Source organism: Neofelis nebulosa, chromosome X (assembly GCF_028018385.1).
Source record: "Neofelis nebulosa isolate mNeoNeb1 chromosome X, mNeoNeb1.pri, whole genome shotgun sequence".
NCBI lineage: Eukaryota > Metazoa > Chordata > Mammalia > Carnivora > Felidae > Neofelis > Neofelis nebulosa.
Window position 1 is genome coordinate 13328412 of NC_080800.1, and position 25759 is coordinate 13354170.

At 40.1% G+C, this 25759-nt stretch overlaps 1 protein-coding gene across 4 annotated transcripts in view; it reads left to right on the forward strand.

Moving 5' to 3' along the window:
* Positions 1 to 25759, forward strand: part of TXLNG (taxilin gamma) — a 54737-nt gene that overhangs the window by 18108 nt on the left and 10870 nt on the right. For 2 of the 4 annotated variants that reach the window (XM_058714283.1, XM_058714282.1), the window contains exons 2-7: positions 8404 to 8707; positions 12260 to 12351; positions 16967 to 17137; positions 18350 to 18544; positions 22226 to 22345; positions 23841 to 23915. In XM_058714283.1, the coding sequence (XP_058570266.1) occupies positions 8404 to 8707; positions 12260 to 12351; positions 16967 to 17137; positions 18350 to 18544; positions 22226 to 22345; positions 23841 to 23915 (957 nt within the window). The remainder of the gene's footprint in view (positions 1 to 8403; positions 8708 to 12259; positions 12352 to 16966; positions 17138 to 18349; positions 18545 to 22225; positions 22346 to 23840; positions 23916 to 25759) is intronic. The other 2 variants (XM_058714284.1, XM_058714285.1) reach the window with 2 other exon arrangements.

A 25759-nucleotide genomic window follows, 5' to 3' on the forward strand; every position in this document is an offset into this window, starting at 1 on the left:
TTTTTGGTTACTATAAATACTGCTACGTAAGTTTATATTATTTCGCAGATGTATTGGTTTGTCCATAGGAGAAATTGAGAAGAAATGAGTTTGGTGGGTCAAAGCTATGTGGCATAAGTTTTTCCTCAACATTTTATTACGGAAAATTTCAAACATAAAGTTGAAAGAATTTGATGCTATCAACCATATTGCCACCATCTAGATTCTTCCATTGATAGTTTACTAGCTTTTTCATTTATCTATCCATCTATTGGTCTCTTCACCCATGAAGCCATGTTAGGTGTGTACATGCTGGGTTTTAACAAATGCATGCAACTCTGTAACCCAAATCCTAGTCAAGTTATAGAGCATCCCCATCACCCCAGAAAGTTTCCTTGTGCCCCTTCTCACACAATCCCCGGCCCTGAATTGGACTCCTTAGTGGTTAAACCAGTTTGTCCCCCAACCAGGAATGCTTGACAGTACCCCACACCCTCTCCCACATTGTGTGGTCAATGTTTTTGATGTGAATAATGCCATCTGATAGATTTTTTAAAAATGTGTATTTATTTTGAGAGAGAGCAAGTGTGAGTGGGGGAGGCACAGAGAGATAATTTCTAGCAGGCTCCACACTGTCCATGCAGAGTTGACGAGGGGCTCGATCCCATGAACCGTGAGATTGTGACCTGAGCTGAAATCAAGTGTCAGACGCTTGACTGATTGAGCCACTCAGGCGCCCCATTATCTGATAGTTTTAAGTTGTACTTCTCTTATTGTGAGTAAAGCTAAGCATATGTTTACTAGCCACTTGTATTTTCTTTTCTGTGATTTTTTTTGCTTCATATTGTTTGCCCATTTTTGTTGGGTTGTGGGTCTTAGCATTCTTTGAGTATCCATTTGTGTTAAATAAAAATTACTTTTTTAATGTTTATTAAATTTTTTTTTTAATCTTTGTTTTTGAGAGAGAGAGTGCAAGCAGGTGAGGAACAGAGAGAGAGGGAGACACAGAATCCGAAGCAGGCTCCAGGCTTTGAGCTCTTAGCACAGAGCCTGATGCAGGGCTTGATCTCCCGAACCGCGAGTTCATGACCTGAGCTGAAGTTGGACACTTAAACCAACTGAGCCACCAGGCGCCCCTATTTATTTTTAAAAGTTTATTTATTTTGAGAGAGAGAGTGGGGTAGGGGCATAGAGAGAGCTGGACAGAGGATCCACAGCAGACTCTGAGCTGTCAGCACAGAGCCTGACGTGGGCCTCAAACCCACAAACTGTGTGAGATCCTGACCTGAGCCAAAGTTGGACGCTCAACCTACTGAGCCACCCAGGCACCCCAATGTCTATTTTTGAGAGAGAGAGTGCGCACATGCATGCATGAACTGGGGAGGGGCAGAGAGAGGGAGGCAAAGGATCTGAAGCAGGCTACGTGTTGTCAGCGTAGAGCCCGATGCAGGATTCGAACCCGTGAACCATGAGATCATGACCTGAGCTGAAGTTGGACACTTAACTAAGTCATGACTAAGTCAGCCATGCGCCCCCAAAATTAATTTTTATCTTAAATGACTTGTGTAGAAGTTTTAATAACATTTACATATGTTCTATGATGCTTCCCGTGTTATTAGCATGAGTAGTTTTTGAATTTTTTTCAATTCCAATGGGAATAAAAATTGGCTGTAGTAATACTAGAAAATATAGTGAAGGAAAAAGAAGCACTACCCATAATTATACTATTTAAAAATAACCATTATTAATATATAGATGTATTTCCTCCCGGCACTTTCTTTTTATTTTCTTTTAAGTAATCTCTACACCCAACATGAGGCTTGAACTTAAACCCTGAGATCAAGAGTCGCATGCTCTACTAACTGTGCCAGCCAGGTGCTCCTCCTCCCAATACTTTCTTTTATGTATACACATACATAAATGTACACGCATGTATGTAAAATTGGTGTGTACTGTTTTGCAATTTTTTATATACATAGTATTTGGGGAGCATCTTTACCCATTATTAAATACATTTCTGTAAGGTGGCTAGGCCAGGATAAGGGTGTTTGTATAGGGTAGTCATGAAGCAGTATATCATTGTGATTAAACACGTGGACTCAGAAACCAGATTGCCAGGGTTCACATCTTTGCCCTGCTATTTACTAATTGTAACCTTTGGCACGATACTTTATCATGTCAGTTTGCTCATTTGTAAAATGGAGATAATAGTACTTCTCTTGTGACATTATTGTGAGGATTAAGGTAGTTAATATAGGAAAGTGCTTACAGTAGTGCCAAGATGTAGTATTTGCTGTATAAGTACTAGCTGCTGCTGCTATTGATTATACAGGAGATGATACTCAAGGAAAGGCATCCAGAATAGGTATTAGAGCAGAGTAGGAATTTGTATTCGCTGTATGATATAGAGGTCTCTGCTTAAGCAGATGAGGGCTGAGACATAATTTACAATATAAATAAAGTAGTTGGCCTAAGAATTTGCTTCATACCATGGCCTAGTGCAGAACCCCAAGTGAGTTCTTGAACAAATAGTCCTTACGGTAGAAAAATTGGGGCCTGCTATTTCAAGAGTCCAGCTGGACCTGGGCTTATTTATAAACAAAAAAGATCTTTAGAGCCAAAGTCAGTCTTTCATTAGCACATGTGAAAAATATATCAAAATTAGTTGCACCAGTTTTGTCATGTAATACTGTGTTGCTTCTAAAGATAAAGTAGTAATAGTGGTATTTTTCTCTAAGCTGTGTAGTAATGTTTAGGTACTCTCCATAGCTTGTTTTCAGTAGCCATTTTGGCTCCTTGTGCTCTCCATCAATTGGCAATTGAGTACCTTTTATGCATAAGCTTTTGCTGTCTACAGGAGGATATGCATACCAAATAAGTGATAATGTAATATGTGTGACAGTTGAGAGGTGAAGGGGGCGTGTCTGGAAAAACAAAAAAAACAACAACGTGGTATTAACTAAAAATAGAGAATGTTGAAATAGGACACTGTGGAATGTGATGGTTGTGTGCTCTGCAGATCCGCATCCTTATTTATGCTCAGTGCCGCCGGCTATTATTTTGAGTTAGGTAAACATTTTGGCCTTTCTAGTCTTTAAACTTTTTTCTGTCTCTGATAGTTGTAATTGCTTTTAATCTGAAAGCCAGAGTAACTTTTAATTACATTGATGACATTTTGAAATTGGTGAATATATTGCACCTTTTCTCCAAAATCGAGAGAACAGTAATAGATACTTCCAAATCATACCTCTGATAAGGGACTTGTGTCTTTTCTATATAAAGAACTCTTACAACTCAATAATAAAATTACAGATAACTCATGTAAAAAAATGGGTGAAGGATCTGAATAAACATTTGTCTAAAGGAGGTATACAGATGGCCAATAACTACATGAGAAGATTCTCAACATCAGTCATTAGATGAGATACCTTCACACTATAGTGGCTATAGTCAAAAGGACAGACAATAACAAGTGTTGGCGAGGATGTAGAAATAATGGAACCCTTACACACTGCTGGTGGGAATATAAAATGGTGCACTTAGAAAAAGTGTCACAGTTCCTCAAAAGATTAAACAGAGTGACCATATGACCCTAGCAGTTCCACTCCCAGGTATATACCCTGGAGAAATGTAAACGTATGTCCACATAAAGACTTGTACATTAATGTTCGTAACAGAATTATTCATAATAGCCAAGAGTTGGAAATAATCCAGATGTCCTGTCAACTGATGAATGGATAAATGTGGAATATCCAAACTATATGGAATATTATTTGGCAATGAAGAAAAATGAAGTAGAGATAACATACTACAACATGGATGAACCTTGAAATGCTTTGTGAAAGAAGCCAGACACAAAAGGTCACATATTATGTGATTCTGTTTATGTGAACTGTTCAGAATAACCACATCTGTAGAGACACCATGCATTAGTTGCCTAAGGCTGGGGGTAATGGGAGGGTTTCTTTTTGAGGTGACAAAAGTATTCTAAGATTGATTGTAGTGATGGTTGCACAACTCTATGAATATACTAAAAACCAGTGAATTGTACACTTTAAATTGGTGAAATATATGTGAATTATATCTCAATAAAGGTTATGCAAAATCACTAATAGAACTCAAACACTAGAAATTGACAAATTCCATTCCTCAGGTACCCTTATTAAAATTGATCCTAGAAGAGGCCTCAGGTTTTCCTTGGTGAAAATTATTCCTGCCCCCGCTTCTTTGAACAAATTGCTTGCTCATATTTTTGGTGTGGCTTAACAAAACATTTTCTGGTACTATGTGGATTTTATTATTATTACACTTCTGAGAAATTCTATCGTGTTAGAGATATAGCAGTCTTCCATTTTAGTTATCTTTTACACATTTTTTTTTTTTTTAACGTTTATTCATTTTTGACAGAGCGAGCGAGCATGAGTCGGGGAGGGGCAGAGAGAGAGGGAGACACAGAATCTGAAGCAGGCTCCAGGCTCTGAGCTGTCAGCACAGAGCCTGTGACGCGGGGCTTGAACTCACGAACCGTGAGATCATGACCTGAGCCGAAGTCGGACACTCAACCGACTGAGCCACCCAGGTGCCCCTATTTTAGTTATCTTTTAACAGACTTTCATCAGTATTTAAAACCAATATTGTGGCCAAAGCATAAGAGACTCTTAAAAACTGAGAACAAACTGAGGGTTGACGGGGGGTGGGAGGGAGGGGAGGGTAGGTGATGGGTATTGAAGAGGGCATCTTTTGGGATGAGCACTGGGTGTTGTATGGGAACCAATTTGACAATAAATTTCATATATTAAAAAAATAAAACCAATATTGTGATTTCTTGAACCCATTCTTATGCTAATAGTTTTCAGGTTTAAAATTATTTTTTAAAAGTTGGGAAAGATGATATTAATAGCACTCATTATTTTTCCTCTGTACTGCTTTTGTGTAGAGAGTATCTGTTAACATTATCCATGTACCCAATAGTATATGGCAATTCAGTATTTGATATAAAGTAGAGGTGGAAATAGTAGTTCTATGTATAATGTGTCATTAAAATGAACACTTTACATTTCAGTTTGATAGTAATACTTCTGTAGTATGTTATTTGGGCAGATTTGTGGCTTTACAGGTTTCTGCAGTAATGAAATTTAACAAAAGATGTTTCTTGAAACTTCATGAATGTCTTCTAAGTTTAAATTTAATACCTATGGGTTACACTTGAGAAACGTCATTCTCCAGAATGCATTATGCATGGAAGTGAATTTTAAACCTTTTTTAAAAGAATATGAGTCTTTGCAGTATTTCTAAGCATTTAGGCTTAGAGTGTGGTTTCAAATCATAACTCTGAAAATAGACAACCCATTTCCCCTTAATGCATTAATTTTTTTTAAGAAATGAAAGTATTATGTGTACATTATTTTTAAAGTATCATGGAAAGCAACACATTGCTTTTTTTTTCAATTTTATTTATTTGTTTTTAAATTTACATCCAAGTTAGTTAGCATATAGTACAATAATGATTTCAGGAGTAGATTCCAGTGATTGATTCCCTATGTGTAATACCCAGTGCTTATCCCAACAAGTGTCTTCCTTAATGCCCCTTACCCATTTAGCACATCCCCCCACCCACAACCCCTCCAGCAACCCTCAGTTTGTTCTCTGTATTTGAGTCTCTTATCTTTTGTCCTCATTTTTATATTATTTTTGCTTCCCTTCCCTTATGTTCATCTGTTTTGCATCTTAAATTCCACATATGAGTGAAGTCATATGATATTTGTGTTTCTCTAATTTCGCTTAGCATAATATCCTCTAGTTCCATCCATGTTGTTGCAAATGGCAAGATTTCATTCTTTTTGATTAAAGCACGTTTCTAATCTTTTTGTCAAGAGGAAAATGTTTTGGTTCTTCCTAACTCTTGAACAGTATACAAATTGCACTTCTAAAATTTTTTTTTAAATGTTTATTTTTGAGAGAGAGAGAGTTCGAGCGGGAGAGGGACAGAGAGAGAAAAAGAGAGGAGGGGGAGATACACAGAATCAGAAGCAGGATCCAGGCTCTGAGCTATTAACACAGAGTCCGACGCGGGGCTTGAACTCATGAACCGTGAGATCATGACCTGAGCTGAAGTTGGATGCTTAGCCAACTGAGCCACCCAGATGTCCCTAAATTGCACCTTTTAAAATAAACTTTTCTGAAGGTATGTTTCACTTCAATAAAGTACACAAATTGTAAATGTTTAGGTGTAATGTATTTTCATAAAGTGAACATCTGTGTTACCCCATCTGGGTCAAGAAATAGAATATTACCAAGCACCGCAGAAGAGCTTACTCCCAAAGGTAACCACTTGATTTCCAGCACAAATGATTAACCTTGCCTATTTTTGAACTTTATATATAACCAGTTTACTATAGTATGGATTTCTGCACAGCATTCGGTCTACACGACTTACCTGTGTCACTGCATCTAGAAGTAGTTCTGGTGCTGGATGGCGTGAGCATAGTACAGTGTATCCCTTCTGTTGATAAAAATTTGGATTGATTCCATGTTGAGGCAATTACAAATAGCACTGTTTTAAACTTTCTTGGCCTTTGGCTGCACACGTGTACACACTTGGGTAAAATCCTAGGAGTAGAATTAACTGGGTTGAAAGGTATCCGTTTTGCCAGTTTTTCAAAGTGACTATACCAATTTGTTCTTCCAAAAGCACGGTACCTGATTGATCAATGTTACAAAAGATTTAGTTCCCATAATCTCCCTATCCCCTGCTACTTTGATACTTAAAATTATTTTTAGGGGCGCCTGGATGGCTCAGTTGGTCACATGTCCGACTCGTGATTTCGGCTCAGGTCGTGATCTCACGGTTCCTGGGTTTGAGCCTTCCGTCAGCTCCACGTGGACAGCTGACAGTGGGGAGTCTGCTTGGTATTCTCTCTCTCTCTCTCTCTCTCTGCCCCTCCCCACGGGCACACATTTTCTCTCTCTCTTTCTCTCTCTCTCAAAATGCATAAACTTAAAAAAATTGTTTTTAATTGTTCAGTTGGAAATACTATTGTAACTTGAAATAACAAGTCTCTGCTCTCCTATTAACTGGAAGGTAAACCTTTGTCCACTTGTGATAAAAGAAACACACTAGACAGCTACCCCCTCAATTGTATTATTCAAAAAAGGGAAGATGCCCTCCTTCATACAGAGAGGAAATGTATAGAATTCAAATTTGTGCCACATCATATGACCAAGTAGTGTTAAGGGGTGAGGGAGAATCCCATAAATGAATGGGGTTAACAATAGGATAGAAGAGAGAGTAAGGTAAATTTTACTGATTTGAGAATAAAATACTAGAATACTGCCTTCTCTCCCATGCCTACTGTCTATATTTGTTAGGGCAGGGATAGTTGCTTAAAACATTATTCTCAAAATTTCTGTGGCTTAATGTGAGAGAAATTTATTTTTATGCTCCTCTAATCCAGTGTGGGTGTTCTTTGTAAGAAGGGCAGCCTTCCCTTGTAAGTACATGGGACTTAGGGGCCTAGACTGTCACTTACTTCATCCTGTGGCTGTGCCATCTGTCAAGGCGTAGGAGACCTCTGCATTCAGCCAGAGTGGGGAAGAGATGATGGGGAAAGAATGTGTGCTTCTAAGAATAAAAGTCTTGTTGCAGAAGGGACAGTCTTTACTTGGTCTTATATTCTATTGGTGGGAACTTCACATGGGAGTTCCACTTACATATGGGGGCCTGGGCAACGTAGTCCCAGGCGGACATTTGTCCAGTAGTGCCAGCTCCACAGGATATTGGAGGAGCATGGGTGTTTGCTGGATAGCTGGTGAGCCATCTCTGCTGCACCATCTCATCAAGGATAAGACCAGGATAATTAATGGTCACTAACTTGGGAGAATTTCACTTCTAAGATGCTAATTATTTTAAGTAGTGAATTTTTATATGGAGCTAAGTTTAGATTTACAACTAAATGTCATTTCTCACTTCTTTTGGTACCACTTAGTTGTGTGATTTACTTTAATTTTCTTATACTTTATAGTTACATCACCTGTCTATGAAACTTAGAAATTACCATGTTTGGGGCGCCTGGGTGGCTCAGTCGGTTAAGCGGCCGACTTCGGCTCAGGTCATGATCTCGCGGTCCATGAGTTCGAGCCCCACATCGGGCTCTGTGCTGACAGCTCAGAGCCTGGAGCCTGTTTCAGATTCTGTGTCTCCCTTTCTCTGACCCTCCCCTGTTCATGCTCTGTCTCTCTCTGTCTCAAAAATAAATAAACATAAAAAAAAAAATTAAAAAAAAAAAAGAAATTACCATGTTTATATCAGTTTTACAAATCAGTAAGAAACAAAAAAAGCTGTCAACCTATGGTATGTCGTTAGATGTAAACATTGATTACATTTGATATAACCCCTCTTCCATCTTTTTTCCTCCTTCCGTCTAGTTTGTGATTGGCACAATGGAAGAAGCTGGAATGTGTGGGTTAGGGGTGAAAGCAGACATGTTGCGCAACTCTCAATCAAATGATATTCTTCAACATCAAGACTCAAATTGTGGTGGTACGAGTAACAAGCATTCATTGGAAGAGGATGAAGGCAGTGATTTTATTACAAGGAACAGGAGTTTGATGAGCCCAGCATACTGTACACAAGAATCGAGGGAGGAAATTCCTGGGCGAGAGGCTCGAACAGATCCCCCTGACGGTCAGCAAGATTCAGAATGCAACAGAAACAAAGAGAAAACATTAGGTAATAATCTGTGCTCAGTGATTGGGCATTTTCACATGCTGCTCTTTTTACTTCTGCTTTCTTCAGTGCAGGTGATCTTGAACATGGCCGGTGTTGAGACACATGTTGTTTAGCTAACACAACTCTTGTCTGCAGTGGAGTCAGTCTGTATCTGCTGCCTTTTGTGTAGGAGACAAAGAGCAGGAAGTTGTTTTCCCTAAATAATCAAGAATAGGCTTTCTTGACAAAATTTGGGGCCAACTTGACAGAGGTAGTATTTGACTTGCCTTTTTGCATCTGTAATGGAGTCTGACTGGAATTTACTGTGAAAACTGTAGATTTATTTGATTTGTTTGAAAACTCCTCCTAAAACTTTAGAGAAAACATAATGTCTGGAGTTCAGAAAGTGGGTTAAGACTGGCTTTCAAGGGTATGTTTTCTTTTTCCTGCTGTGTTTGAGATTTAGGACTAAAAAGGTAATGCATCAAATCTTGTTAGGAAATCCGAAATCCCCTTTTATTTTAGCTTTACTTATTGCCCCTAAGTTTTTTATACTTACTATACCTAAGATTAATACTGTTAGATTTGTATGGTTTTCTCCATAGAATTATCCTTATATATTTTTTAAGTTTATTTATTTAGAGAGAGAAAGAGTGAGAGAGGGAGGGAGGGAGGGAGGGGCAGAGAAAAAGGGAGAATCTCAGGCAGGCTCTGTGCTGTCAGCACGGAGCCCATCCAGGGCTCAAACTCAAAAAACCATGAGATCATGACCCGAGCTGAAATCAAGAGTTGGACACTTAACCAACTGAGCCACCCAGGCGCCCTGAATTATCCTTATTAAATCCATTTTCTGCCAACTTGGAAAACCTAAAAATTATTATAGAAAGACAAATAATTTTAATTCCTTACAAATAAATTTCTTCAAAATTGGCAGCCCCAATTATTTGTGTGAAAGCAGATGGAGTCTTAAAAAGTTACACATAATGTTACCATGTGACCCAGAATTCTACATTTAAGTATGTACCCAAAAAGGTTGAAAGCACATGTCCATACAAAACTGTGTACACGAGGATTCATGGCAGCTTTTTTCATAATAGCCAAAAAGTTGAAACAATACCGTTATCCACCAGCTGATGAATGGATAAACAAAATGTGAATCTGTACAGGGGAATATTATTCAGTTCTAAAAAGGAATGAAGTACTGATAACATCCTACATGGGTGAATCTCGAAAATGTGCTAAATGAAAGGAACCGGACACAAAAGTCCATATAATAGGTTTCCATTTTATATGAAATGTTCAAAATTGGCAAGTCTGTGGAGACAGGAAGTGGAATAGTGGTTGCCAGGGTCTTAGAGTGGGAGCGAGAGGGAATGACTGTTAATGGATACGGGGCTGCTTTTTGGGGTGATGAAAATGTTCTGGAATTAAGCAGTGGTGATGGTTGCACAACTTTGTGAATGCACTCAGTTGTACACTTTTAAAACGGTGAATTTTGGGGTGCCTGACTGGCTCAGTCGGTAGAGCATGTGACTCTTAATCTCATTGTTGTGAGTTTGAGCCTCATGTTGAGTGGAGAGATTGGTTTAAAAAATAAAGGGGTGGTTTTTATGGTATGTGAATTTTATCTCAAAAAAACCAAAAAATAAGAAAACCCAGATAGAGTATGGGTTTTTAAATCTTGATTAAAAATTGCAGGTTATATTATGGCTACTTCTAATCCTATTTAATAATCATGTTTAGCCATCTCTTAAAATTCTTACTGGCCTTGGGCTGTGAATGAGAGGTTTTGGTATTGTGGATAGGAAGGTGTTCCATTTTGAAGTCATTTTTTCTTTAAAAAAATTTTTTTTTAATGTTTGTTTATTTCTTTTTTTTTTTTTCAAATTTTTTTTTCAACATTTTTTATTTATTTTTGGGACAGAGAGAGACAGAGCATGAACGGGGGAGGGGCAGAGAGAGAGAGAGGGAGACACAGAATCGGAAACAGGCTCCAGGCTCCGAGCCATCAGCCCAGAGCCCGACGCGGGGCTCGAACTCACGGACCGCGAGATCGTGACCTGGCTGAAGTCGGACGCTTAACCGACTGCGCCACCCAGGCGCCCCAATGTTTGTTTATTTCTGAGAGAGAGAGAGAGACAGACCGTGAGCAGGGGAGGGACAGAGAGAGAGAGGGAATCACAGATTCTGAAGCAGGCTCCAGGCTCTGAGCTGTCAGCACAGAGCCTGACGTGGGGTTTGAACTCACAGACTGTGAGATCATGACCTGAGCTGAACTTGGACGCTCAACCGACTGAGCCACCCAGGTGCCCCAAAGTCATTTTTTCTTCATAGCAGTCTATATACCACATAACAGAGTCATTTTAATATATATTTCTAGGGGCTCCTGGGTGGCTCAGTTGGTTAAGCATAGGACTCTTGATTTCAGCTCAGGTCATGATCTCATGGTTCATGAGTTGAAGCCCCACATCGGGCTCTGTGCTGACAGTGCAGAGACTGCTTGGGATTCTCTCTCTCTCCCTCTCACTGCTCCTCCCGTGAGCACATATACATGCTCGCTCGCTTGCTCACTCTCTCTCAAATAAAATGAACTTAAAACACACACACACACACACACACACACACACGTATATATTTCTAAATGAAATATCCTACATATAAGAGAAAACATTTTTAAAAATAAGAATGGTTTTTTAAAAAATAAAACATTACAGGGGAGCCTGGGTGGGTCAGTCGGTTAAGCATCCGACTTCGGCTCAGGTCATGATCTCATGGTTCATGGGTTCGAGCCCTGTGTCGGGCTCTGTGCTGACAGCTCAGAGCCTGGACCCTGCTTTGGATTTTGTGTCTCCCTCTCTCTCTCTGCTCCTCTCCCACTCATGCTCTGTCTCTCTCTCTCTCAAAAATAAATAAACATTAAAAAAAAAGATTTTAAAAATAAAACATTACCACTTATTTTGAAAGACCATTTGTCCTCTATCTCAGCCACCTGCTTCTCCCTGCCAAAAAGTTTTAAAATTACTGTTTTTAGTGCCTCTCATGGGGAAAAGAAGTTATGATGACATTCTTTTATATACATTAAACTTGGTTAACACATGGAATGTGCTTTTACTAAATCATCAGAAGTTATTTTAATTGCTCATGGAAAAGATATATGTCACAAGTGATTATGTGCATCTCAGATAGAAAGTACCAACTGAAATTTCTTTTTAACTTGCTTCTATGTTTGTACTTGGTGAGGAAGCTTTTAAAAATATTCTGCCCTTTGTAACTTGCCCTTTGTCTTAACTTGGACACCAATGGTTAAGCAAGGGAATTTTTAAGCCTTCAGCAAGAGTTCTTACAAATAGCTAGTGGTATTAGTGAATGAAGAAATTTGGGGTAGGTGGGGGTTGTGTGCTAATCCAGAACTTAAAAATAACTTTCTTAATTTAGCTGGTAAATCTTACTTCTAGTTGTAGGCACAAATTATTTCACTATGGCTATCAGAACATAGGAAGTGTTCCATAGAATTTACAGGTTAAGTTTGATCTCACTCTTCTGGGACTTATTTCTTATCTTGTTAATCATCAGGAAAAGAAGTTTTATTATTGATGCAAGCCCTAAACACCCTTTCAACTCCAGAAGAGAAACTGGCAGCTCTCTGTAAGAAATATGCTGATCTTGTGAGTATTAAATAAAGGTAGTAAGGTTCATATGAAATACAGCAAAATATGTACGTACTTGATGTAGCTTTAGATGTAACATATTGTATTCCAAAATTGAAGAGGAGACTGTCGTTTCTTGGGGCTTTTTGTTGCTTGTATGACTTCATTTTATAAGGTGATACATATAGAACATTGTAATGCTAAGATACAGCATAGATTTTTTAAAACTCAGTTTTAGGAATGAAAAGGCTGACTTAGAAGCACTGTGTTGTGATGCTTTAGATGCTAGTTGGGGTGTAGTGGTTCCTGTACTTAACTTTTCCCAAGGGAATTCTAGAGATAAAGGCTCTACCCATTGTAAATGAAATTGTGAATTAGATGAAATAGTCTACTAAAACAATACTGTCTCAGGAAATCTTTATTTCACATCTGTGTGCCAGAGATTTCTTTTTCCATCTTCGAAAGACACTGACCTCATTTGTTCTGTGCCTATGTTATTTCAAGTAGCATTAGTTCTCTTTTTAAATTTTTGAAAGAAGTCTCAACATGAAAACCCTGCCATCCTGTTTAAGTTGAAGAATAGGGAAGTCAGAACCCTTTGAAGTAAGGGTTGTGGGAAACTTTTAGAGTGAGTAGTTGTAATATAAATGCTAAAAGTAATGCCTTTTGTAAAACTAGTGTGAACTATTGACAGTTTTTATGCATTTTCATCTGTTGTTAAAGCAGTTGTTACATGTCATAAATAGTACTTTTTGTCATTGACCAGCTCTAAAAACGAATTGTTTTATTACTCAAAGAATTCTAGTTACTCTCCCTTGATTTATAAAGGGGTGTGTGTATTCCCCCACGTAGCTGGCATTCGGCAGCCTAGCACCTTCTATTCAGAGCAACAGGAAACCTTGTGTGACAGTATAAATGGCCCAGAACAGTCACAGATGCAAAGATGGCAGAAAACACAGTGTGTTCAGATTGCTGGCTTCAGGAAAGGAATGCTTCCGTCTGCAGAAGACAGTCGCTGTCGGTTGCATCCGCATGAGAATCCTGCGAGAAGTGATGGGAAAAGAAGACAAGGTCAAAAAAGGGAAAAGAGAAAAAGCAGTGTAGAGGGTTAGCTACTTGCCCCAGTATTGTGACGATGGCAGACTGCTGTGAATAAGTTAGAAGAAGAAAGGACAAGTAGTCGCCTACGGCAGTCCTTCTCAGATTCACGCATGTCATTGGAACCTCTTTTAAGAGGCACATTCTGATTCACTGGGTCCAGGTTTGGGCCTGAGAGTCTGTATTTTAACAAACTCCCAGCTGGTGATGATGTTAATGCCGTTAACCCTGAGATCACACTTCAAGTAGCAGGGGTCTATGGTGTTTTTATTTGTGGCTTTTGTGTGTGTGGAGGTGGGTATGGTTATTTTTGTAAGTACCAGTAATGATAGCTGCATTCATTTCAGGATGCGTAACACATTGGAGATTGGCCTAGTGAGTAACCTGACTTAGATTTGTGCTGAATTTATGAAGGACGAGATGTATACTGTTTACAGAAAATGTACTGAAGTTTTATTTGTTGAAACAACACTCATTTCTTTTAAAAGGTATATAGGCTGTATAGCAGTGAGACCGTGAATGGAGTAGCATTTTCCTAAGGATTATTTAGAGACCTTCCCTTTTGCCATCACTGTCCTCTGCCCTTCAGGGGGTGGCATTATCTGCCATCACTGGTGCCCGTGGCATGGATGAGTAGAAAAGGCAGAGCAGGTAGAGTGGCGTGTTGCACTGCAATCGGTATTGTCCACTGGGGAGACCTTGTGGCCTCCACATTTACCAGATAGCATAGGTTCACGAAATCCTCACATTTCACTTGCTAAGTGTGGATACGCTTAGGCTGGTAACACGATTCTTTTTTTGAGGGAGAGACAGACAGACAGAGAGGAAGACACAGGATCTGAAGCAGGCTCCAGGCTCTGAGCTGTCAGCATAGAGCCCGATGCGGGGCTGGAACTCACGAACTGTGAGATCATGACCTGAGCCGAAGTCAGACGCTTAACCGACTGAGCCACCCAGGCGCCCCTTACAACACACTTCTTAAGTACTTGTTATAGTGCTGTTCTTTCCCATTCCTTAGTCAGTTTGTGTAGATTATTAATAGTGGGATAATAAATCTTGATATCTGGTGGCATAGGTGTTGTATGTATCCTTCTTATTACTCTTTTTGCCAGAAGTATCTTGGCTACTCTTGGCTCTTTATATAAAATTCTAAGTTCAACTTATTGGGGAAAATTGGGGGAAGAAACACCAGTTGGGGATTTTGAAGAGCATTTCATGGAATCTGTTGGTGCATTTGGGGGAGAATCGCCATCCTCCTGAAGTAGATGGAATTTAAAAAGTATATATCCTCGGTTGCCTGGCTGGCTCAGTCCGTCGGGCATGTGACTCTTGATCTTGGAGCGGTGAGTTTGAGCCCCACATTGGGTATAGAGATTACTTAAAAAAAAAAGTGTGTATCCTTATGGGAAAGAAATTAGGTTCTTAGACACCATACACGATGATTAGTTCCAAATGGGTTAAGGATTTTAAATGCCAAAAATTAAGCTTGAATAATTTTAGATATTTAGATTTATTTAGATAATAAGTGAATATTTTTCTAAATTGGGGTTAACGGAAGGATTTCTTACAAAAAGCACTATCAGAGACAGGATTGCAAAAATTGGCTGTTAAAATTAACTTACTGTTCAGCAAAAGACATTAAAAAATTGGGAAGAATATATTTCCAACAAACAGAATATGTAGTTTCAAGGCTATCTAAGGAATACCTACAAATGAATACAAAAAGGACAAATAACCCGATGGAAAACTGGGCAAGAGACATTTAAGAGGCATTTTGTAGAAGTGGAAAAACATGAAGATTCAAAGATCTGCCTTAACATAAAGGTACATAAACATATAAAGAGATGTTCAACTTTATTAGTGATCAGGGAAATGCAAATCTGGACCACAGTGAGATGCGATTTTATGTCCATTGTAGTGGCATAAATTTAAGAATTCTGGTTGTACTTAGTTTTGGAGAGGATGTGCATCTATATCTACATGAACCTCTTATAAATCGCTGATGGGAGAATAAATTTGCCAGCCACTCTGGAAAACAGTTTGGCATTGTCTTGTGAAATAGACCATTAATCACTGCCTAGCAGTCCCACTCCTGGGTTTGCACCCAGAGAAATTCTTGCATGTGTCTACCAGGAAACACATAGGGCAGTGTTCATATCATTGTAAGTAATAAAGTCTGGAAACAACTCAAATGCCCATTGCCTTGAGAATGGATCAAATATGTTGTGTGTGGTATATTTTTAAGTGGAATGTGACCAGTGGGCCAAATCTGGCAAGGCCGGTTTTTGTACTGCCCACAGCTAAGAATGGTTTTACATTTTTAAAGTGTTTAAAAAAAGAAAATGACACAACAGACACAGTATGTGGCCCACAAAGCCTAAAATACTTACTTTTGGCCATTTACAGAAAAGGTTTGCTGCTCCCTGAGCTGGCAGACAATTTGGATGAGTTCCAGCAATCTAATCTACAGCTGTGCTGTCCAAAATGGGGCAGCCATTAGCTACGTGTAGCTATTTAAGCTTAAATTAATTTAAATTCAAGAAAATGAAAAATTCACATCAGTTGTACTAGCCACAACAAAGTCAAAACGATTCTTTAAGGACCACACACAGATGAGATAAAGAGGGGAGAGCAAAGGAATTGTGAGCCCAGGATTCAGGATTGTTGTGATTACCTTGAGTCCGGGAGGGCAGGGGGAGTTTCCAGCTCACGGTGGAGTTACAGATAGTGTGTGCAGACTGGAAGCTTCTTGGAACTGTCACAGCCCACAGTCCATCTACTTTGCAAAAGTATTTTACAAAAAGAAAATTATTTTTCCTGGAGGAATTTCTCTAAGGTTGTTTTTAATAGCTGTAAGCCTATGGCCTGTAAGGATGCTTGGTATGTTTTGATAGGCCACAAGGTGTCGCTCTTGCTCTTGAAATTGACTGCATCATTTCCTTCTGTGAAAGGTTCGTAAGGTTGCTGTCTTATCTGTTAGTGTTGATTGAACCTTGAAATAGACTCATTTGCTCCAAACCTAAAATTGCAGCAGTTCCCCTCTCACTCACAAAAAATCCTGAGTGCTGCTTGTTCTAATTTGGGTAACCATTTCAGTAGAGTAGCTCGTGTGTATTTTTCAGAAAAGTAAAACTCGATGGTGTTGGTTTCTAAAGTTTTTCCAAAAACATTTAAAAATATTTAATAAAATTAGATTAAGGGGTGCCTGGCTGGCCCAGTGGGTGGAGCCTAAGACTCTTGATCTCAGGGTTGTGACTTTGAGTCCCCATGTTGGGGGGAGAGTTTACCTTAAAAAAAAAAAAAAAAAAGATGTATTTTTTTTCCCTACCCTAAATTATTTGCTTACTCTCCTATCACAACTGGAAGAGAGACAAGGTTGGCAGAGTAGCATGACACAAAAATAATTTAAAGAAAATCTTGTACTACAATATTTGGTGTTTGAAAATGTGTTCCATAGTTCTTACTGTATTTCCCCCAGCCATAAATCAAAGGTTTTCATTGTACTTCCTAATTGTAAAGTGCTTATTAATTTTAGCTGGAGGAAAGCAGGAATGTTCAGAAGCAAATGAAGATTTTGCAGAAGAAACAAGCCCAGATCGTGAAAGAGAAAGTTCATTTGCAGAGTGAGCACAGCAAGGCTATCTTGGCAAGAAGCAAACTAGAGTCTCTTTGCCGGGAACTTCAGCGTCACAATAAGACATTAAAGGTTAGTTGGTTAAGTTTTCTGTTTTTCAAGGGGTACTGACCCTGACGTAGCTTGCTTTATAATTACTATGTACATATTTAAAATAAATGCTTCTCTCTGCCTGGAGACAGATACCAGCCACATTCTACTGTTTTGCTTGGCCTGATGCTTCTTAATGAACCTCATACCTGGTCATGGGGAATCTAATTGAGATTGATATTTAGACGACAGCTTTCCTGCCTGGAGTCCTGGCCTAGGAAGCTCAGAGCTGCAAGTTTTCTGCTGAGCACTGATGTAGTTAATTACCACGTATGAAAAGTTGAAGTGAAATGAGAAGCTGAGGAGAAACAGAGTTGAGGCAGAGACTGAGCCTGGGAAGGGAAAACACCTGCCGAGCTCCTTAAGGGCTATTAATCAGCTACATTGCCAAACCACCCTTGCTTCCCCCCCACCCAGCTGCTAAGTACTTTTAGAATAGCGCTCAAATCTTGGCTGAATATAAAGGAAGACGGAGCAGGTACCCAAAGATGAATTGGTGCCAGCAGGGGAAGAAGGAAAAAGAGCCAGAGACATGGAGAGGCAGGCCTGCCCTCATGTACAGCTTTGGTACGATTTTGACTAAGCAGGATCTCTCATCAAACTGCCCCAGCACAGCAAATGCCCAAGGCCTTAGAATATAGTTGCACTCAGGAAATGGATCTTCACCTACTGTGGGAGCTGTTAGTTTTTTTGGCCTTTGAATCCGTGTATTTACATAATCATTAAAGGAGGTATGTTTTTCTTGTAGCAAATCAACATTTTGATTGGACTGATAGCTGTTTAGACATATAGAAGTCTTTTAACACTTGTATCTTAGCAAGTGTTGAAAGTAAGCTTTTTAAGATACAGGTTTCTTTTGTCCCTTGGCTTCTAGGGAGTAGTGTAACCAAGAAGGTAAGCTGCAAGGAGGAGTCTCTCGGCAGGCTGGTTTCAGATACTGCTGTGTAACTGGCCGGGAGGGTGGAGGGAGCTGGCTGTGTGGGGAAGCAGCTCCTTACTTAGCTTTCAGTACAGCGAATTATTCTATCTACTCAGGCAAAGCTGCTGGCTTATTACATGAGAACATTCTGGTCACAAATACAGGGAAGGAATACTTCAGGGTAGCATTAAATGAACCCCCGTGGCAGCAGCTTCTTTTATGAGCATCTTCTCTATAGGTCTATACCATTAACAGAACTTATTTTGGATAATAAGGAAGAAAACATGCAGCAGGCACGAGAGGAGGAAGAAAGACGTAAGGAAGCCACCGCACACTTCCAAATTACTTTAAATGAAATCCAAGCACAGCTCGAACAACATGACATACACAACGCCAAGCTCCGCCAGGAAAACATCGAACTGGGAGAGAAGCTTAAGAAGCTCATTGAACAGTACGCACTGAGAGAGGAGGTAAAGCCATTTTCTGGGTGTAGACAGCTCATTATCAGCAAGGATTTTTCACCATTCACGACTGAAGGAAAACTGCCATCACAGGAGGTTTAGGGACTTCTGTATGCATAGGGGGAGCCGGACATTTCATGGGAGAAGCTCAACCACCATGGGAACAGGAGTCTTGGGGACCATCACTTAGATAGTGGAGAGTCCATGGATTCGGGGAGGTGAGGCAATTTCTTGGAGACGTGTTAAGTACTACTTGACTTCCATGTAATAGTAGAAGATTGTGTTTTTAGCATGCAGGTTTTTCCCCTTATCTAGACTAATAATAAATATTTGGCCTCCAAATATGCTGTAACTCAGATATATGTGACAATCTGGACAGTCTATATTACCACCGTATTACACCTGTGTTTCACATTTCTTTTTTTTTTTTTTTTTTTTAATTTTTTTAAATGTTTTATTTATTTTTGAAGGAGAGAGAGAGAGAGAGAGCGAGAGCGTGAGCGGGGGACGCGCAGAGAGAGAGGGAGACAGAATCCAAAACAAGCTCCAGGCCCTGAGCTGTCAGCACAGAGCCCGACGCGGGGCTTGAATTCACAGACCACGAGATCATGACCTGAGCCAAAGTTGGACGCTCAACTGACTGAGCCACCCAGGCGCCCCTCACATTTCTTTTTATTTTACTTATTCTATTTTATTAAAAATTTTTTTAACATTCTTGTGGAGAGAGTGTGAGGGGGGAGGGGCAGAGAGAGAGACAGACAGACAGAATCTGAAGCCGGCTCCAGGCTCTGAGCTGTCAGCACAGAGCCCGATGTAGGGCTCGAACCCATGAATTGTGAGACCATGACCTGAGCCAAAGTCGGACGCTTAACCCACTGAGCCACCCAGGCACCGCTCACATTTCTTTTCAAATGGGGGCTTTATACTATGTGAGAGGATAAGAAAGAACCTATTTCTCAACTCTCCTACCCATTAAAGTAAAAAATTGACTGGAAGGATCCATGCCTGCCGATCTTGATCATTGGCCTCCAGCTAAGACTTTTTCAAGCTAGTCGGGAAGTTCAGAGGTGCTGTCTGTGTTAAAAGCAAATAGGCGATGGCCTGTTTTCTAAGGTTCCTTACTTTTGGAGGTCAAATGGGCAGGACTAGAGGCATCAGGCTTTTAAAAAGCCTTTGAAAAGCCTTTGAAGTTAGGGAAATGTGCTTCTGTGTGTGTTGTAACCCTACACAAACAAGTAGATTAAAATAGCTGATTAACATTAAACAATAAGATGAGCACCTCTGTGGGTCACTTTATCCAGTTTTGAAGGCAAAACTTTAGATCATATTAACTTACTTTCAGCCCTTCAGAAGCTGTTATTTAAAAGATTTTTGTTTCTGTTTTTTTTTTTTTTTCTTTTTTAAATGTTTATTTTTGAGAGAGTACAAGCAGGGGAGAGGCAGAGAGAGGATCCAACGCAGGCTCAGTGGTGACAGCACAGAGCCCGATGTGGGGCTCAAGGTCACAAGCTGTGAGATCACGACCTGAGCCGAAGTGAGATGTTTAACCTACTGAGCCACCCAGGCACCCCTAAAAGAATTTCTTTTTAATCACTCTCTCTGCCTTTTGCTTTTTGTTGTTGTTGTTGTTGTTGTTGTTGTTGTTGTTGTTGTTAATGGAGAATTACACACTTAACGGTAGAGAGTATATTACCTGGTTTCAGCAGGTGAAACCATAGTTTCAGCTTTATTCCCATCACCTTGCCCTGGATTATTTTGACACAACTTCAAGGTGTCCTGTTTATTCCATTCATATGTATTTGACGGTGTACCTCAAAAAAGACAAGGGATGCTTTTTATTTTTTTTTTAATTTTTTTTAATGTTTGTTTATTTTTGAGAGAGAGAGACAGAGTGCGAGCAGGGCAGGGGCAGAGAGAGGAGGAGACAGCAGGCTCCAGGCTCTGAGCTGCCGGCATAGAGCCCAAAGCAGGGCTCAAACCCACCAAGTGTGAGATCGTGACCTGAGTTGAAGTCGGATGCTCAACCGACTGAGCCAGCCAGATGCCCCATGGGATGCTTTTTTCAAGCACAACCACAATATCATTTTCATACCTAAGAGAATTAAAACAATTACTTAACATTTAATATTGAGTCATTATTCAATTTCTGTGGTTCCCCCATGCCCCCCACCCCCCTTTTAAGCTATTTGATTTAATTTTTTTTTTTTTAACGTTTATTTATTTTTGAGACAGAGACAGAGCATGAACGGGGGAGGGTCACAGAGAAAGGGAGACACAGAATCTGAAACAGGCTCCAGGCTCTGAGCTGTCAGCACAGAGCCCGACGCGGGGCTCTAACCCACGGACCGTGAGATCATGACCTGAGCCGAAGTCGGACGCTTAACCGACCGAGCCACCCAGGCGCCCCCCTTTTAAGCTATTTGAATCAAGGTCTAAATAAAGTCTGTTTCACTGGTTGATAGGTCTCAAGTCTGTAACATGAAGATTTCCTTTTCACTCTTTTTCCTTTTTGTAAAAATTTTTTTACTTAAAAAATTTTTTTTTAATGTTTATTTTTTGAGGGAGAGAGAGAGAGGGGCAGACTGCAGGCGGGGGAGGAGCAGAGAGAGAGAGACGGAGAGACCAAATCGGAAGCAGACTCCAGGCTCTGAGTTGTTAGCACAGAGCCCGATGCGGGGCTCGAACCCAAGAACCGCGAGATCATGACCTGAGCCAAAGTCCAATGCTTAACTGACTGAGCCACCCAGGCGCCCCAACTCTTTTTCCTCTTAAGGGGTTTATCGAAGGAACTTTTTTGTCTTAGAGAATAAATTTTGTGTTAGATTATAAACCCCTCAATTTTCTTAAAATTATTCTTTTAGTTTTGTTTAATATGACAGTCTGCCACATTATAGATGTAGAACACTTGAAAATTCTGTATGTTTAAATCACATTACGTGTGAGACTTCCTTATTTTGAATATAATCGGATGTTCTTTGGTCAGGAGGAGTTAGTCTTTCTGCATCTGAGAAGGGATGTTCTTCTGATGACTTTATAACCACCTGACAATTTCATTTGGAAACCATAGCAACCTTTTACCAAATTTTAGTATGTGCTAGGCACCAAGCACCTTACGTAGTGTAACCATTGCACCAGGTCTTACAATTCTGCCGCAGAGTGTGGTTCTCCCCGCTTAGAGGAGGGAACAGAGATTCGGCAACGGAGAGATTTGTCCAGGGCCACACACTAGCCAGAATTTGACCGGGGCCACGTCACAGCGTGCTGCCTCCATCTGAGAAATTTGGGGAAATTTAAGATTTGCAGAGAAAAATACCTAGGAATTATGTGTACGGTGCACGGCGTTAACACTTTGATCTCTTTATCTGTATTTTTCTTGATACACTTTAAGCCTCGTTTTCATCGTAGGGCAGAAATAGGAAGTACAGGTGTGAGGCTGATGAGGCTCCTCGACAGCCCAACTCCAAAAGGGAAGGGGTACAGGGTAGTATCCAGAAGGCACTTTTCCTGCAAGTGTGGGAGGGTCTGCAGTGTGATGTAAGGCACACGCTTCTCCAAGCGCGTGGACCCGGTGTCCTCAGCTGTGGTGGAAGAGCAGGGTGATCGTGAGCGTGGTATCGTAACTTGTGTTGTTGCCCCATCATTGTGTTCCTGTTTCATTAAGTGATGGAAGAAATCTTACTTCTCCCATAGCATATTGATAAAGTGTTCAAACATAAGGAGTTACAGCAGCAGCTTGTGGATGCCAAGCTTCAGCAGACGACACAGCTAATAAAAGAAGCTGATGAAAAACATCAAAGAGAGAGAGAGTTTGTAAGTTCTCTTTCTTAACAAAAAATTTGTCGAAATTGGACCAAAGCCATTTGAAGCATTGAAACTTATTCGACATTTAATACGGCACCTGGGTCATGCTAACTGGTTTTTTGTTCTAGATTGAGAAGGGCATGTGTGTCTCAGAACGCATTTGGCTTTTTATTTCCATTTTTTATACAGAAGATACACTGGAGAGTTTAGACTAACTAGGGGAAAGACCTGCACTCATTTGACTTTTCCATGCTTAGAATAATAGTCACCAAGTTCCAGAATTATACCAGTATTTAGCGGTTCAGTTTAATATCAAGCTTACCGAACACTAGTCTCATATATTGTTATATTTTGTCTTTAAATAAGTAACTTGAAAGTAGGGAAACTATTTGTCTACTTATTCTGGCATAATATTCTGATAAAATTTTAACAGAATTCTCTCTACCTAATCACTCAGCATCGTTCCCAGAGTGTATGTTCAGACTATATTTCCCGTCAGTAATTATGAATACCATGGAATCTCACTGGGTATGTACATTTAACACACGCAAATTCGACTCTATGTGCTTAACCAAAACCAATCAACCAACCAACCAACTGGGAGATGATTATGGCAGTGAGGACTGTTCCGTCCAGCTTCTGCGGAAGTACCGTAGGCGTTGAGGCGAGCCTACTCTGAAGACTTGGTTCGTCAGTGCCCCTCATGGTGTGAACTTACCATGTTGAGTGTGAGCCTAGGCTTAGGAGAGAGAGATTTTTCATACAGCACGATCCTTCTGTGTGAACTGATAATGCTGTCCTGTGCGTGATGGAAGAAACGGTTGTCATTTCCAAAGCAGGAGTATGAATTTTGTACATTCACACACACACGTGCCTACGTTGCACGTTTATACTTTGTAATTGGTTTAATATCTTTTCCAGGCTTATTTGGACTATGTGTGACATTTTACTTCAGGGACTGAATTTCAACAGTTGTTGACTATGCAACTTCGCTATATAATTTTCCTGAAAACTCAAGTATATAAATTAAAGCGCTCATCCACTTCTCCCCTGCTTTTTAAAAAGTGATCAGAAACTGGTCTCTGATTTCACTGCTTTGCTCCATACCCTTTCGCTCTGCCTCATCTTGGTTCTCAAGGAGTACAGTGGTTTTCTAAGTCACTTAGATAAATGTCAAGATTCTGAGCCCTGTTTTCTAATACCAGACTTGTCTTTTCACCTGAAACATAACAATTTAACCCTGAGTTTTGTAAACCTATTATTAGGCCTCTAGCGGTACTCTTTCTAAGCAGTAAAAGATGATTCCAACATTCCTTAGTGTTAACAGGGGGAACAGATTGAAGACGATAGGTAATGAGCAGTTGATGTAACAAAGTTTATCTATAGGCTTGTAGTTTTTGCTAAAAAAATGAGTGGAAGGATTAAGCCAGACTCTGATCATTTGACATAATAGTCCTATTTGTAATTACTATTAGTATTCTGCCAGAATGTTTCTGTTTTCTAGTTATTAAAAGAAGCAACAGAATCAAGGCACAAATATGAACAAATGAAACAGCAAGAAGTACAACTAAAACAGCAGGTAACTTGACAGCAGGGGGTAGCGGCGTTTGTAAGAAAAATCTGTGGTTCATTTGATACGTATCTTGAATTTTCTCTAAGATGCTCGTGCTTATTCCCAGCCAGAACTGAGAGTAGATCACGTGTCCCTCCTGGAGTTTTCCTCTTTGCTTAGGGTGACCAGCTCATCCTGACTTGCCCAGGACTTTCCTGGTTTTAGCATTCAGAGTCCCGTGTCCCTGGAAACACTTAGGTCTCAGGCAGACGGGGACAATTGGTGATGCTGTCTGCAGTGCCCCCTTTCCAGTAGCCCAGGTATTTCCTCCCTTTCCCAGTCTGTTCCCATGTGTGTCTGCTGATTTCCAACTAAAGAAAACCTGAGAAATCTTCAGATTGTAGCTCTTTTGTATTAAGATGAATTATACAAAATTGCTGGTACTTCTTTGACCTACAAAAACGGCAATTTCACATAGGTGAACCTAAAATCTTTAGAATTTTGTGCGGTGAGCACGTAACAGGCAGTTTTAAAAACTGGCTGTCAACCACCATACAGTTCTACTCCTAGATAGAGCTGTGGAGGTGGTGGTTTTCATGGGGGTCCTTCCTACTTCTCTTTCTTTTCTTTTTCTTTTTTATTGTTTGTTTATTTTTGAGAGAGAGCGAGCACGAGCAGGGGAGAGGCAGAGACAGAAGGAGACACAGATTCAGAAGCAGGCTCCAGGCTCTGAGCTGTCAGCACAGAGCCCGACACAGGGCTCGAACCCACGAAGGGCGAGATCATGACCTGAGCTGAAGTCGGAGGCTTAACCGACTGAGCCACCCGGGTCCCCCCTGCTTTTTTCTTTTCAAGTATACGATAACGTTATTGTTAAGCATAGTCACCATGCTGTACATTAGATCCTCAGAACTTACTCATCTCCTAATTGAAAGTTTTTGCCCTTTGACCATCACATTCAGGTATCCCCCTCCCGTCAGCCCCTGACAACACTATTCCACTTTCTATTGGAGTTCAGCTTTTTTAGGTTCTGTATGTAACTGAGATCGTACAGTGTTTTTTCTCCGTCTGGCTTATTTCACCTAGCATAATGCCCTGAAGGCCCATCCATATTATCACAAATGGCAACATTTCTTTTTTTTAAGTGGCTGATTAACACTCTATTGTGTATATGTACCGCATTTTCTTTATTCATCTCTTTGTGGGCGCTTAGGTTGTTTCTTTATCTTGGCTATTTTGAATAATGCTGCAGTGAACATGGCAGTGCATAGATCTGTTTGAGATAGCGATTTCATCTCCTTTGGATATACAGTATACCTGGACGTAGGATTCCTAGGTCATATGTTGTATTTTTAATTTTGGGGGGAACCTCTGTACTGATTTAATGGTGGCTGCACCCATTTGCATCCCCACCAGCAGTGCACAGGAATTCCCTTTTCTTCATACCCTCGCCAGTGTTTATTATCTCTTGTCTGTTTTATAATAGCCATCCCGACGGGTGTGAGATGACATCTCATTGTGGTGTCGACGTGCGTTTCCCTGATGAATCGTGATGTTGGAGCACCTTTTCATGTTCCTGTTGGCCATCTGTGTGTCGTCTTTGGAAAAATGTCTATGCAGGCCCTCTGCCCATGTTTAAATTGGACTATATTTGTTTTTTGCTATCAAGTTATATGAATTCCCTTATTTTGTATACTAACTCTTACTGGGTATGTGGTTTGCAGATATTTTTTCCCATTCCATAGGTTGCCTTTTCATTTTGTTGATTGTTTCTTTTGCTGTGCAGAAGCTTTTTTAGTTCAGTGTAGTCTTCACTTACTAATTTTTCCTTGTGTTGCTTGTGCTTTTGGTATCATAACCAAAATTTCCAA